The sequence below is a fragment of the Lampris incognitus genome, chromosome 21, assembly GCF_029633865.1.
Source record: "Lampris incognitus isolate fLamInc1 chromosome 21, fLamInc1.hap2, whole genome shotgun sequence".
Taxonomy (NCBI): Eukaryota; Metazoa; Chordata; class Actinopteri; order Lampriformes; family Lampridae; genus Lampris; species Lampris incognitus.
In genome coordinates, this window is record NC_079231.1 from 4076456 (window position 1) to 4091726 (window position 15271).

At 49.0% G+C, this 15271-nt stretch overlaps 1 protein-coding gene across 1 annotated transcript; it reads left to right on the forward strand.

The window, feature by feature from the left end:
• The first annotated feature begins 8256 nt into the window (after positions 1–8256).
• Positions 8257–14979, forward strand: zgc:65895 (uncharacterized protein LOC393546 homolog). The gene is made up of 3 exons (XM_056301149.1): positions 8257–8672; positions 10271–10322; positions 12808–14979. Exons 1-3 carry the CDS (start codon positions 8551–8553, stop codon positions 13093–13095), a joined length of 462 nt encoding a protein of 153 aa, XP_056157124.1. The 5' UTR covers positions 8257–8550; the 3' UTR covers positions 13096–14979.
• Positions 14980–15271: the final 292 nt, after the last annotated feature.

The following is a 15271-nucleotide window of genomic DNA, read 5'->3' on the forward strand; positions in this document are numbered from 1 at the left end:
AGTGGAATACCGGTTTTTCTTCTACCCCATACACTCAAGGGTTAGTAATATTTTGAGTACACAGTTGGTTTGGTAGCTGTTGTGCATGTGTGTGTGTGTGGGTGGGGTCAAATAGTCTGTCTTGACTTTCCTGAGCTAGGAACCACTCGTGTAGACCTCCCAAGTAGACGGAGTCGTTTGTTTTGAAGCCATCAGCTGGATGGGATCCTTTTGTGAGCGCACACACTGTATCCCGAATGACAGCTCCCTAATTGAGCCACAAAGGCTTCAACACCGTGCAGCGAGGCAGCAGTGTTACTTGGACTCAGCTGGAGGCCTTTGTTGAGAGTGCGTGGATGCAGGGAGGATTGGGTGGGGGGGGGGGGGGGAGAAAGAAGATGAAAAGGAGGCACTTTACCAATAATAACCAAATACAGGCTTCAGCAGAATGGATTGAAACTCCTCTGTGAGCGCGGTATTGATCGGTCACTTTTCTGGAGCTCTCGGCAATCTCGGTTCCTTTAGCCTCCTCCACTCCCACATGTGTCTTTTGTTTTGGGGCATCGTCCAAACTGTTGTGTTGGTTGTGTAGTGTTTCTTGCATTGAGTTTTATTGATCCAGCTCCTCTCGTTTTTTCTTTTTTTGAGTGATGTAAATATACTACTTAAGGATATGGCATCACGTTTATGTGCTAATTCAACCCATCCTAGTCAGCCACTTTCACTTCTGTTGTGTGCTTGAAGGGCTGTTTCTCAAGGGTCCATTTTGTAAAAAATAAATAAAACTCATCACCTGATATTGAATCTGTAAAATACAGCTCGAGGAAATTGCCAACCAAGAACTGCCATGTAATATTCTCATAAATGTTTTCAGTTTTTTTTTTCTTTTTTTTTTCAATTTTATGAGAAAAGGAACTCCCTTTCCACCGAGCTCGGATGCCTCAGATTGTGGGGAAACTCTACTGGTAAGCTTGGCCAACAAGCCACGTCTTATCCAGCTGTTTATTTTCGTCTGTTGCTGCGTCCAGAGCATCGGTGCAGGCTGCACAGCTGCCACACATCCAGCCTTACATAAGCTGCTATCTTCGTGCGGGGCGTGGCGACGGTGGCCAGGAGCGCCATTTTCTTTTGTGCTCATGTCCACTCAAGCCTGAGAGACATGTTCAGAAAATGGGCAAGCAGACTCATCTGAGCTTGAATAAAATGGGCCCTGAATTCCAAAATGGTGTCCCGAGGGGCACCGAGCGCCAGCCAGGAAACATTTCGTCCTGTCGCAGCAGCCAGAGAGCGAACTTCCCTCGTCTCTCGAGTTTGTTTTCTGAGAAGTGCAAATGCGGCACAATTTCCTAAAACAAATTATACCAAGTGTCAAGCTGTTGCTAGCAGCAAATGGACTGTACATCATGTACTGTTGGAGTGTCGCTCAGACTTCCTGGCAGTTATAACGAGCGGCTCCTAATAATTGTTTTATCTGTGATTTGCTCTGGATTAGAGCTCATTATCCAACGAGGGGACCCTGAAAGCTTAAGTGAAACATCAGTGGCAATTAGATTTGGCACACTAACAGGGAAAACTTGGGTGTAGAGTCGCAGTGACGGAAAAAACAAACTCATCCTGGGATTGATATTGTCATGGTCTCCTTATTTGAATCCATGAGTCCATGTTCCTCATACACTCGGTGTCTTACCCAGTACGAGGTACACTGAAGTCTTGGAGATTATCTAATCAGCAGAGTGTATCTATACGCTCAAATGCACCGGTTAGGTAATATCTGGGTCAGCGCTGTGTATGGGCCGTGTAGCCTATGACGCGCACACACAAATACACACACACACACACACACACACATGCACACACATGCACAAGGAGCAGCTTTAGATAGAAGTGGATTTATAATGAATGAAAGCACTCTACTTTGGAGCATCTGTGATGTCATGGCTTTATCGTCTCTCGCTATTGGCAGTAGAGAAACTATTGTGCTGTCAACGATCGACTAAAATGAAACCTGCCTCCATCATAGTTGGTGCTTCCCTCAGATCAGTGTTGTGCTTTTCACTCAAACGGTAGGCGTACTGCCAGGGATCACAAGCCAGTGCATGTTTAGGGGTGGGACGATTCACAAATCCCACGGTTCGATACGTCTCACGAGTCAGGGCTCACGATTCCGAGTCAATACGATATGGTGGATGCCTTGGTAAGCAAGAGACAAAACACCATTGCAGTTCTCTATTTTTCCTTTATTTTAAGAATTAGGCTCAACATTTTGGCATTATCAAGGCACGTAGTCAAACCCAATGCCAAGTGCAAAAGTTCTGATAAAATTTGTACCATCTTTTCTTGTTGTGTATTACAATTGCTTTACTTTTGACCGTTTTGGATTTTCAAAGTTTAATAACTTTGTGGAAAGAAAAAAAGATACAGACCCGCCACTCCCTGAATGCTGCTGAAATGGCATATATTTGCAAATGAGTTTTAGATCAATTGCACACAAAAAAAGTTATGATCTACCTAAAACGGCGATGAGCGTTCAAAATGACCGCGTGTAATTTGCGCGTCATTGTGCACGTCATGTCACTATGACGTGTGTTGTTCTCGTCATTTCCTTCGCAACGTTCAGTTCTTTTTTTACATTTAACGTTTTATAGGCGTTGTTGCGTTTGTTAGATTAGCAATATGTGTTTTCCATTTTGTTTTTCAGGTATTATTTCCAACATGTCTGGGCACAGCTGCCGTTTCAGACACACCATGGCTGCCGTTTCAGACACACCATGGCTACCACCGAGGCATTGCAGTATTTACAGGCGTTGGACAGTGGCCATTTTAAATTGTTTGAAAAATAGCATTGTAACAATCCCGGGTGTGTAGACTCGCTAGCCCGTTGGCTAACGGGTCGGACCCTTGAGTCGACCGCTTAACGTAGTCGCCCGTGGTGCGGGAGACCCGGGTTCGCGCCCCGGTGTCGGTACTTGGTCTACTCGCCCTACCAGATGTGCTCGGGGTCCTGCGACTACAGATGACATCACTACTTCACGCATTATGATTGGGTAGGGGCTTGAGGAGGGGGGTTGTTCCATTTAGGAACAGCAGGAAACAGTAGATTGACGTTAGACGCAGCTCGGGCCTTCAGCCCTCGCATGTGTTCGCTCGTCCGGGGGTCCTGAGCCTGCAGCCTCGCACCTTAGACGCAGCTCGGGGCTTCGGCCCTCGCACCTTTACTAACCAACTCTTGGTCAACATAGATTGTAAAAACACACAGCTAAATAGCTATAAAGCTAGCGTTAAACAACGCTAGCTAGCAACATAATCCGTGACGTCCTATGTAGTCGAAGGACCCCGAGTCGATATTGTACCCGAGCAGAAAGGGAACCCACACTGGCTGCGGCGGTTCCTGGCTGCACCCAGAATTCGCTGCAGTATTGCGGTTGTTAAAATGTTAATTTTGGTGTCAGTCGTTTCCTAACAGACACACTAACATATGCAGTGCATTAATGTTTCAATTGGGTATTTATCTTGACAGAATATGGAGTTTAAAAACCGGTGGTCATTTTGACCGCCCATGGTCGTTTAAGGTAGGAGTGAAATCTTGGTTGTTCTAGTGTTAATAACACATGATCTCATGAAATGGGGAGCGTCTCGAACCGTGGAGACCGTATGGAACGATTGGGAATTTGATCCAGTATCGTCCCACCCCTCGTACAGATATACACAAAGGATTCGAAATAACAAAATTCACCACTTTGAACGACTGCACTGTTTGTTAATAAGTATTGGGACAATCTTCAGGCTGTATTTCCTTTGCTTTGGAGTTCTGGGCTTTGGAGCGCCTCATCTGGACTCTGCATAGAGCCTGCTGGTCATAAAGGATAGACTATGGTCCGCTATCAGTGCCTCAGTGTCCCACCATTGACTTCCCCTTGACTATGAGCGACCGACTGCCTCCTACTTTTCCAGTTGTACTGCACCACAGTAGTTCGTAGATGTGCCCCTCCTGTCCTTCTTTCCTTTTGTATTTTGAAGTGCCGTAGGATACAGCTGAGGGAATTATTTGACCTCCACCAAATGAGGTCGGGCGTTTCACCGCCTGGGAGCCACATTAATTCAGACCGTATCGTTCGTTGAATGTGAACGACAAACTGGCTCCGTGCGCCCCTCTCCGCCATTTTATGTCACCCTCTACCCTGCCTCTTCCTACAACCACTTTGTTTTAAAAAGAAATAAATGAATAAAGGCAGGCGGGTTCATACTTTGTTCTCTAATGGTAGTTGTTGCTGCAGTGTTTTGATGCTGAGGTGCAGTGTGTGTGGTCTTAGTGTGAGAAGGTCTCTGTTCGCTCTTTGTATGAGTTGTCAGCCAACCCGCTGTCTTGTTTCAGGCTTTGTGTGTCTGTGTGTCTGTGTGCGCGCATTGATGTAAGGGAGACCGTTTGCTAGCTGCTAGCATGGAGGTACACGTGAGCCGTGATCCAGCAGAGACCTGTGATCTTTGTCTGTGTGTGTGTAAGTGTGAAGTGTGCACCCGCTGATGAGGAGTGACAGGATGGCTATAGGCACATCGACTGTTTCAACACACACATTCCTCCTTTTTGATTAAGGAGGAAAAACTGAATCTGACCGCTGTTGGAAAACAAAAGGGGGTACGGGCGATTGGGTGGGAGGATTTACCTCTGGCGTTCACCAAAAAAAGAAAAGAAAGCTGGCTTGAGACCAGCACATTACACCTGTCCCCATGACTGAGACAGGAGAGGTAATGATAGTATTGCAGGAAAGACTCTGGAAGAGCGAGAGGTTTGAGGCGGGGGGGCTTGTAGGTAGCCGTTCGCGCGCTAACGGGGTGTGTGGTCGAAACCGGCTCATCCCATTGGATGGATCAGCCTAATCTTTGCTGGCAGTTTACATAACAACAGGGTGTTGAGAGTCACGTGACTCATTATACGGTGACATCACTGCCCGCTCTCTCTCTATAGTCTTTCTGCTGTCCAATCGGCTGAGAGCCTGTATGTGGTACAAGCATGGGCGGCTCAATGAGGGAGTGATAGAAAGGACTTGCGCAAAAAAAGTGTATGTGTGTGTGCGTGGGCACACTCTCTCTCTCTCCCTCTCCCTCCCTCTCCCTCCTAGCCGCCATACCAAGCTCCCTCCAGGTCCCCATTGTCAGCCAGGCTCCTCAATGTGAGGCTCCCTAGAGCTGAGAGGAGCGGGGTCAGGGGTTGTAGGGCGCTGGTCAATCGGCGGAGGGTTCGTGGTGGTGGTGGGAGAAGTGTTTGTTTTGGGGTGGGGATCAGTGGGGGGGGGGGGTCGGACCTCTGCATGATCGAAGTGTGTGTGCTCGGCCGGCTAGCATCAATGAGAGAGAAGGGGCTTGCCGGGGCAGGAGGAGCGCAGGGCAGGAACAAGATGGCCCTAAAGCTGCTCTTCTGGGAGCTGGAGAAGCATCTGAAGAGGTAACTCTGGCCGTGGTGCTGTCAAACTGTGGTGTTCTGGAAGGAGGGGGGTAGTCTTGCTCCTAACGTGGTATGTTGGGGGTTAATTTTGTGTCGATCAGTCGGTGTTTATTTCACATAGGGCATTGTTTTGAAGGTCCGTCACCGTGCACCGTCCACGGTGTCCTGCTTAAATGTGCGGTGTGGGGTTAAACGTGTATTCGCGGCCACATGTTGTGGAAACAATTTTCAACCAGTTCAACCCTTGCGGTTTTCAGGTCTAACTTGGTAATAACAACCTTTCTGCAGTGATATTGGTGCATGAAATTACCACACACTGATACGTAAGGTGAAGCATCATGGCACATCACCTTCACATGTCAAAAAGATGAGTTCCTTCATATCAGCTGCCCCGGAGCGTTCAATGCTGTGTTTAAGTACATGGTGTTCTTGTTTGTGTGCCTTGGTGTTCTGCCTGACTGTGTGCCAGTGTTTGCAAGTGGTAGGCTGATGATCATTTACAAAAACATCTGGTTCTGGTGGGACAGAGACCAACTGCAGTTATCCCACCCTGTTATATTTTTATTATTCCCTCCAGTTTGAAGCGTCATTGATAAACATCTGATTCCAGGTCAAACTGAACTCTGGTTGCTTCCCTTCTCAATAGTCATGTCGCCAACAGACGCCAATTTCCAAAACCCAGTAGCCCTGTGGGTACTCGGCCTGATCTGTATTCATTACATTTAGTCTGCAACCTACAAATCAAACCTTTTTTATTTTTTTTTGGTCAACAAATGTGTTCCACAAATGCCCCGTGCCATTTGTATTTTGCTGCCTTTGCTCATTTCCATCTGCCCTCGTGATGTAGCTCAAGCACCCCCCCCTTCTTTTTTTTACCTTACCACCAAAATATTTTAGTATTTGGATCTAATGTGCATTCCTAAGCATGGATAAATAGAGTGCCAACTCCTCTGCACCATACACCTGTTTGTGACGTTGGCTCGAAGAACCCAACACGCCTCCAGGAAGTGCTATGTTTAAGTTGTTTAAAAATGTTCCCTCTGTCCCTGTCAGCTTCCCCTGAGCTTTGACATCTTGACTCTTCCCAGACGGGTTTGTCTTCCCAGGTTGACAAGGAGTCTTCATGGTTAACCATGCGTCATTCTGTGAATGTCCCAGCCAAACACAGTTATAACACCACTAAGGTGCTTAGAGTTGGCCTGAGAGGTGCCCTGCCACTTAAACCCGGTGCTGACAGACTCATCCAAGTGTCCCCAATCCAGTCCGACTCAATCAGACATGAATGAGTAGTGCTCAAATGTCAGCCAACTGTTTTTTTTTCTCTTTTCTTTGTAATTACCAACACAAAATACATGAAAACATTAAATCACAGTCTTTAACGTCATGGAGACAGTTGATTTTCGATGTCTTACATCAACCCAAGTACATCACATTATGAAATAAACAGTCGTCTCTTGTACAAGCACACGACCAAAAAACAATGAAACTCCAGGCTCGGCGTAGCACATTTGACCTCGTCTCCCCTCAGCCGCTCATGTAATGGCGCTAAATGAGCTAATAAAGCCAGCAGGTATAAAACACAGCCCTTTTTTGAAATACGTTGCTCTACTTCAAGTCACGGTTATTTGTATAGCCCTCAGTCACATACAATCGCAGAGGACGTCACATTGCCATGGTGAGAAATGGGTAAATACAGCGAATGATACCCCCGTACCCTTAGACCCTCGAATGGGAGGAAGGGTCCGTGGAAACCCCTGCTCAACATAATCACGATCATAATCATAACGGCTTATCCCAGTGACTTAAATACTCTATATCTGAGGGCAGATACTGTTAAATTACAAAGGGAGGGGCTCAGGATTTCAAGCATTGATATTATTACACAGAGGTGTTATTTATTAGGCTACCCACAATGAATAGTTTATTATAGATAAATAAAATATTGGGCAAAAAGGCCAAAAAGGTGTTTCTTTATAGGACCCACTAAGAACAGTGTTCCCGCCTCCCCCAGTCAGTCCAAATAACGAAGCGAGAAGAAAGAAACTTAGCCCCCCTATACTGTACAGTGGTTTCATAATCTAGCCGTCTTCTGGAGGCAGACTTTAGTCAAGTTTCAGCGGTGTGTTTTTATTGTCCTCCATATACACTCGGTGAAGTTGGTCGGTTGTCGTGACAGCGGAACAGAATGGCAGCAGCCCTGAGCATCTCCTGTCCACCACTGATGTGTGGTGGCGAGGTGGACAGTAGGTAACACGTTGCCTACCGTCAGTGGTGGATCTAGAGAGGTTTTCCTGGGCTGGCAAGACTGTGTCCCAGAGGTGGCAGCTGCCACCCCCTTTGCCACCCTGTAGATCCGCCCCTGCCTACCGTCAGTGGTGGATCTAGAGAGGTTTTCCTGGGCTGGCAAGACTGTGTCCCAGAGGTGGCAGCTGCCACCCCCTTTGCCACCCTGTAGATCCGCCCCTGCCTACCGTCAAGTGTGCGTGCGGTTAACGTCAATATGTGTAGATGAAATATCATGTTTTCCCTTCACCATATGTGGCCCCTGAAGACCTGGGTTATAACCGACAGGTGGAGGCAGCGCCTCACATTACATCAGGCTAGCCAGCTGCCCTCCGTTCTGCCCATGCGCTTCGCAGACCCACGGTGACGCGTCGCTCCGCCATTAAGCGGCAGGTAACGGCGCTGCTCCGTGTTCCTGTTCCACGGCGTCCTGTCACTCAACGCACGACACGCCGTCACACAGCCGGGGCCGCCGTCCTCGGACGGGCCTGCTTTATACGGGCCGCGTGCCCGGTAGGGGCGGGGCTGGCGTGGCTTACGCAGACTAGGGGGCGGCAGCGCCCCGCCAATCCGGCGCGGCGCTGTGGCGTTGTCGCGCATAGCTTATGTAATGAGCGGACGGCGGTGCGCAGATCCGCAGCCTGGCGCTGCGAGCCTGGGGGGAGCTGGGCTCTTTGTGCTGAGCTGCGCTGCGAGCAGGCTGTCCCGGCTGCGAGCTCCGCGTCGCCCGGAGAGCCGACTGGGAGAAGAGCCTGCGCCAAGCCATGGTCTCCTTTTCTACTTTTATACCGCTGGATATTTTATACGTTTGAAGAATCGCCTTGGACGAGTCGGATGGACGGAGTAGCATGAGTTCCCAATGTTACACGGTGGCGATGGACCTTGGCGTTTGTCAACTGAGGAGTTTCTCGATATCGTTTCTGTCCTCTGTGCTCGGCAAGGAGAGCGCGTCAGTCCGGCTCGACAATAGGTAACGTCCCTCCGAGCACGATGTGCAGAAGGAGGACGCGACGTCTTTATCCTGCACATCACTATAACGCGACGTCTTTATCCTGCACATCTCCATAACGCACCGTCTTTATCCTGCACATCACCATAACGCGACGTCTTTATCCTGCACATCACCATAACGCGACGTCTTTATCCTGCACATCTCCATAACGCGACGTCTTTATCCTGCACACCTCCATAACGCGACGTCTTTATCCTGCACATCTCCATAACACGACGTCTTTATCCTGCACATCTCCATAACACGACGTCTTTATCCTGCACATCTCCATAACGCACCGTCTTTATCCTGCACATCTCCATAACACGACGTCTTTATCCTGCACATCTCCATAACACGATGTCTTTATCCTGCACATCTCCATAACACGACGTCTTTATCCTGCACATCACTATAACACGACGTCTTTATCCTGCACATCTCCATAACGCACCGTCTTTATCCTGCACATCACTATAACACGACGTCTTTATCCTGCACATCTCCATAAAGCACCGTCTTTATCCTGCACATCTCCATAACGCACCGTCTTTATCCTGCACATCTCCATAACGCACCGTCTTTATCCTGCACACCTCCATAACGCGACGTCTTTATCCTGCACATCTCCATAACACGACGTCTTTATCCTGCACATCTCCATAACGCGACGTCTTTATCCTGCACATCACCATAACACGACGTCTTTATCCTGCACATCACCATAACACGATGTCTTTATCCTGCACATCTCCATAACACGACGTCTTTATCCTGCACATCACTATAACACGACGTCTTTATCCTGCACATCACCATAACGCACCGTCTTTATCCTGCACATCACCATAACACGACGTCTTTATCCTGCACATCTCCATAACACGACGTCTTTATCCTGCACATCACTATAACACGACGTCTTTATCCTGCACATCTCCATAAAGCACCGTCTTTATCCTGCACAAATCCATAACGCACCGTCTTTATCCTGCACATCTCCATAACACGACGTCTTTATCCTGCACAAATCCATAACGCACCGTCTTTATCCTGCACATCTCCATAACACGACGTCTTTATCCTGCACACCACCATAACGTGCTGCTCTGTACGTTACCGGGTCGGGGAGGAACGCTGCCTCATTCATTCCCCGTCGTCACGTCCTCATATCGCAGCCCTCCTTTGCTTTAGGTCCACTCTTCATGTAACGTGATGGAAGACCTCTTGTTGTTGTTGTTGTTGTTGTTGTTGTTGGACGAAAGGCGAATGTGTTTACATGTGGGGTGACGTGATTCTGTCTTACCCCCACACTGAACGCCACCGTTAGAAGAGCAAGCCATGGCCGCCACGTCTGATGTGGTATTCCTCCGTGGGAGTGAGCTCGGGAGGAAGGCTTTCCCTGCTGCACACCCCTGGTTTCGTGTCCGAGCCGGGGAGGGGGAGGGAGGGAGGAGGGGAGGGGGGGGGTTACGGAGAATAGGTAGTGTTGGGTCTGTGTGTGTGTTTCACGGGCTGCGTCGGACGGGTTTCCATGATTGCAGGAATTCACGATGACCTTTTTTCTTGTCTTTCAGCTCTTCGGGTGCAAGTGTGGTTGCCATCGATAACAAGATCGAGCAAGCCATGGTGAGTGTGTCTCAATGCGGGCCGGGCTGGGTGGCTGGGTGACTGGACCGGGCCGGGCTGGGTGGCTGTGTGTGGCTGTGGACCGGGCCGGGCTGGGTGGCTGCGTGTGGCTGTGTGTCGGGGGACCGGGCCGGGCTGCGTGTGCTGTTGTTCGCGGTGGAGGCTCCGCCGTTACGTAAGCCGCCCTCCGAAGTCCTGCATGGCGACGACCGAACCCCGGCGTCTCTTTTTGTTTGGATCTCGGCGTTGTTACCGAACCGACGACTGGGGAGTCCGATGCTAGTGTCAGGACAATGGGGGGGAGGGGGGGTCTTGTTTATTTATATACAGTCTTCGGCGCTCGGTGGAGACGAAGGCTTGAAGCAGCGTTGTTCTTTCGCTAGTTTTGCGACGTGTCCGGCCCTCGTCCGTGTGCCCCGCCGGCCGCCGCGGCGGTACCGGTGCCGGTACCGGACATTTACGGCCCAGCCAGCGGCGGTGTGGTTGAAACGTACCCCGGCTGCTGGGGGGAAGAAACAGAAACTAAGACCGCTTCGGAGCGTCATACATATGGACCCCCCCCCCCCCCGTTTTGCACTGGAATGTTGTTCCCAGCACCAGCAGGGCTCTCCCCTCCCTCCCCCCTCCTCCTCCCCCCCCCCCGTTAGTAATGCGGTGATTCGGGCGGACGTCCCCCGGCCCGTTCGCGGTGTGACGCGGGCCGGTGCGAGGGTTCACACGCCATACCTTCCTCCCTCCCGGCTCGCGCTCTCCCGCGTGTTGCTAGGCAAGCGGCGACTCTGTATAAATAACTCGGCCGCTGATTGGCTCCTCCCACCGCGGCGCGAGAACATTTTGTTCCCTGGCTGTACGAGTGGGAGGAGGAGGAGGAGGAGGAGGAGGATGGGCGGGGGTCCCGGGCGAAGAGGGGCTGCACAGATTATTACACGCAAAGCCCTTCGTGAGGCGGACGCTGCTGCCTCCTTCACAGCGGCAGCACAACACGCTGCCCAGACACGTTACCCACCCACAGCCTCTGCTAATAGGCTAACTGCTGCACGGCTCCTGCTAGGGGCACTTTCTGTCCCAACCCGCCTGCTTTCACACAGAAGAAGAAGAAGACGAACAAGAAGAAGAAGAAGAGAGCACGCTGTAACCGCGTCCCAGCAACACGTATTTATACAACATTACATGAGGATGTTATGGCAGTTGCACACACAGATTAGGAAATAAGGTAACACTTTAGTATGGGGAACATAAAAACACTTAATTACCAGTGAATGAGTAATGATCAAGATGTCACTTTAGTATGGGGAACATAAAAACACTTAATTACTAGTGAATGAGTAATGATCAAGATGTCACTTTAGTATGGGGAACATATTCTAAGTAACAACAACTTAATTTACAGTAATTTAACACTATGAACACTTGTAGTTTTGTGTGTTGTTATGTAAGAACAGAGCATATTCATGAAGTGTTAGTAAGGGAGAATAACTCTTCTTGTGGTACTACCACCTTATAAAGGCCATACTAAGCAAAGCATATTGAGATGGTACTACTAATAAGCAATAATTCTGAGGTTATAGAGGGAAAATTCATATATAGGATACCCAAAGAACTCTATATCCACACGTATGTTCCCTAAGGAACTCCTTATTCCATAGAGATCTATTAATTCTTTTATAAATCCCATAGATACTCCTCTAAGCTCTCACCACCTTCTTTCCTTTAAAATATAGGATTCATAGTTAATGGCTTACTGGTTGTACAGTAAGGCCATGCAGAATAAGGCATTAATGAGTACGTAATAATGACCAATTAAGAGCCAATATGTTGCTAATTTGCATGCTAATAAACACCTAATTAATGGTGACTACGTTCCCCATACTAAAGTGTTACCGAAAATAAATACATGCCATTAAGTATTGTTTGAGTGCCGCAGATCCCCTGAGAGTCCCTGGAAAGATGTCACTGGAATATCCGTGAACCATTTTCTCCTCGTGCGCATACACCCGGGTCGGTCAGAGGTTCGCCTCGAGCGTTGAGGTTAAGATATACTTTGTTAACCCCCATGGGGAAATTCATCCCCTGTGTTGAACCTGTCCTAGCTGTGGAGCTTGGAGCAGTGGTCAGCTGCCACGCAGCGCCCGGGGACCAACTCCTGTTCAGACCGGAGTATTAACCCTAAGACAAATGTCTGATGGTGGGACGACACCGGCGTAAACCCATGCAGACAGGGAGAACATGCAAACGCTGCACAAAAAAGACCTAGGATGACCTGGGGTTTGAACCCAGGACCTTCTTGCAGCGAGGCAACGGTGCTAAGCAGTGCTGCATGCATGCCCTTGCAGACCATGTTCACAGCATGCAGTAGATTTCAGTACAATTAAGAGATCAGAGAGGCATCCCTTCTCAGGTGTTGATGCCATACAAAGATTTATCAGGTTGATTTGTAAAACTATCTCTCTCTCTCCCTCCACTGTCATCTCCATCTGTTTTCTAGGACCTGGTGAAGAGCCACTTGATGTACGCTGTACGTGAGGAGGTGGAGGTGCTGAAGGAGCAGATCAAGGAGCTGATCGAGCGCAACTCGCAGCTGGAGCAGGAGAACAACCTGCTGAAGACCCTTGCCAGCCCTGAGCAGATGGCCCAGTTCCAGGCCCAGGTCCAGACTGGTGGCTCCCCAACAGGCGGCACCCAACCCACAGCTCTGGCCCCGGTGCCCGGCCCAGCCTCGGGCGGGACCTCGCTGGTGCTCCCCTCTGCACAAAACTCTGGCACCTCGGCGTAGCACGGAATGAGGTAGAGCCACCCTGAGAAACCCCCCTCCCTCTCCGGGGGCCTTCACATGCCAACGGGGAGGAGAGACAAAGGAAGACAGGAGGAGGAGGAGAAGAGGGAGGAAAAGGAGAAAGGTAGTCCTACCATACTGTGAACCGACCTGAGCATTCAGACCAACGAAGGCCACTGTCTCAAGGAGGAGCACGCTAAAAATAAAATGGAAAAAAAAAAGACTTTTTTTTTTGTTTTTTTTTTTTGTTTTTTTTTGTTAGGTTGTTTGCACATTTTATTTAACTAACTGTTCAAAGACTGATGGGAGTCGCGTCACACCCGTGTGTGTCTGCGGTCCCGGCAACTTCAGCCTGCTTCAGACAATCGCCACGGTGGTAGTAGTGGGTAGCTGTTGATGTCGTCGTGGCGATGAGGGGATGACCAGGTGACCGGAACTGACAATCCCAAACCTGCCATCCCTGTCGAGAGCGACGGGGAAAGGGAGGGAGCTTACACCGGACCAATAAGAAGCCCCACCGAGCGTGCTTGCATGCCTGTTAGCCGGTGATTCCCCCGCGAATGACTGGATCTAACCACCAACCCCCCCCCCCTCCCATCTCCACCTTTTTTTTAGTTTGCTTTTTATTATTGTACATTTTCCTCCTCGGCAGTTTCTCTTTCTCTCTCGTAGCTGTGAGGTGGAGACTGAGAGCCAGCACTTTGGTCAGCGACACGTGTCAGAGAGACATTCGTAGTTACTTCGGAGGGAACTGTCCGTGGAAAAAACCAAACAAAAAACCCGGAAAAGAATGAAAGACTCGTCCCATCTGGAATGGGAGGCAGAGACACGAACAGTGCAACTCACTTGCCCTTTGTTTTTGCCCCCCCTCCCCTCCCCTCCCCCCCTCCCCGCTGTCTGTTAGGAAGAAGAAAAGAGTCTGATATTCGGTGTGGGTGGGTGACGGGGAGCATACGAGCGGTGCAACCTACTTTAGCTGCATCTCGTTGTTCTTCTCCATGCTTACATCACCGTCCCCAATCACCTTTATTACATGCCCCACCCCCCCCGCAAGTACTGACGTTTCATGATGTATATTCATACAGGGAATCAATGTTTTGTTTTTTCTTTTCTTTCGTTGTAGGGATGGCCGGGAAAAGGTTTTGGGGTTGCAATTTGTTTTTAGCTTGTATTTTCATTCCCGTCACTGTAACGAAAGTCCCGGTGGTCTGTACGATAAATAACGGAAAAGGAAGAGTTAATTGGACGCGACTGTTTTTAGGTTGTAAACTTTGTACAGATTTAAAATTTCCAATTAAGCTCTGCCAAGTGCCTGGTTTCTAACCATAGATACATATATAACACCTTTTTTTATTTAATTATTTTCAGCCATGTGTATGTACATACATATATATATATATATATCTATGGTTTTGCCAGGTTTTGAACTACCTGTGATGTCATTTCTCAGGGTGGGAACAGAAGATCTTTTTTCTTTTCTTTTCTTTTTTTTAACCTCACCACTAAAATGCTGTCTCTCCCGCAGTGTGGCACACGGCCTTGTACTGTACTGTATATTGACTCTCCTCTGCCGGCGCTTTTTCTTCCTTACTCATTCAAATGATACAAACTCTTACCGTTTGGGGACGCGTAGATGTTCTTAATGACGATGGTGATTGATTTTTTTTTTCTCTCTCGCTCTCTCTCTTCCTTTTTGTACAACCAAGTGTTTAAGAGTTCCCCTCGGAGCGATTTATGCTGAATACTATGGAGACACTTGGTCAAGCAAAACGCATAAAAGTATGTCGATGTGTTGTGCATGTTTCCTCTGCCCATCACAAATGTGACGTTACAATTGCACTAAACAGTTTCACCTCAAATAAAAGTGAAAAATAAAGTCAGCTAAGAGTGTTGGCCGTGCCCTCTTGAGTGACCGTGTTGCGTGTGGAGGTTTTACATGGTTTTTATGGCGCCTCGGGTACCACTTGTTACTGCTCGTTTTTCCTCCCCCGTCAGCTAATGGCAGTCGCTTATTGTACTAGATCTAACCCCCCGCCCCGAGTGGATGCTGGGATAACCGGAACCAGAGGTGAATGTAATCAGCTACCTGGTAGAATGGGGGGAAAACCAGCAGTGATGGGGGTCTCCGAGGACCTGAACCACCGCCTCGTCGAGCTGTAGCCCAGCATGGAGTTGG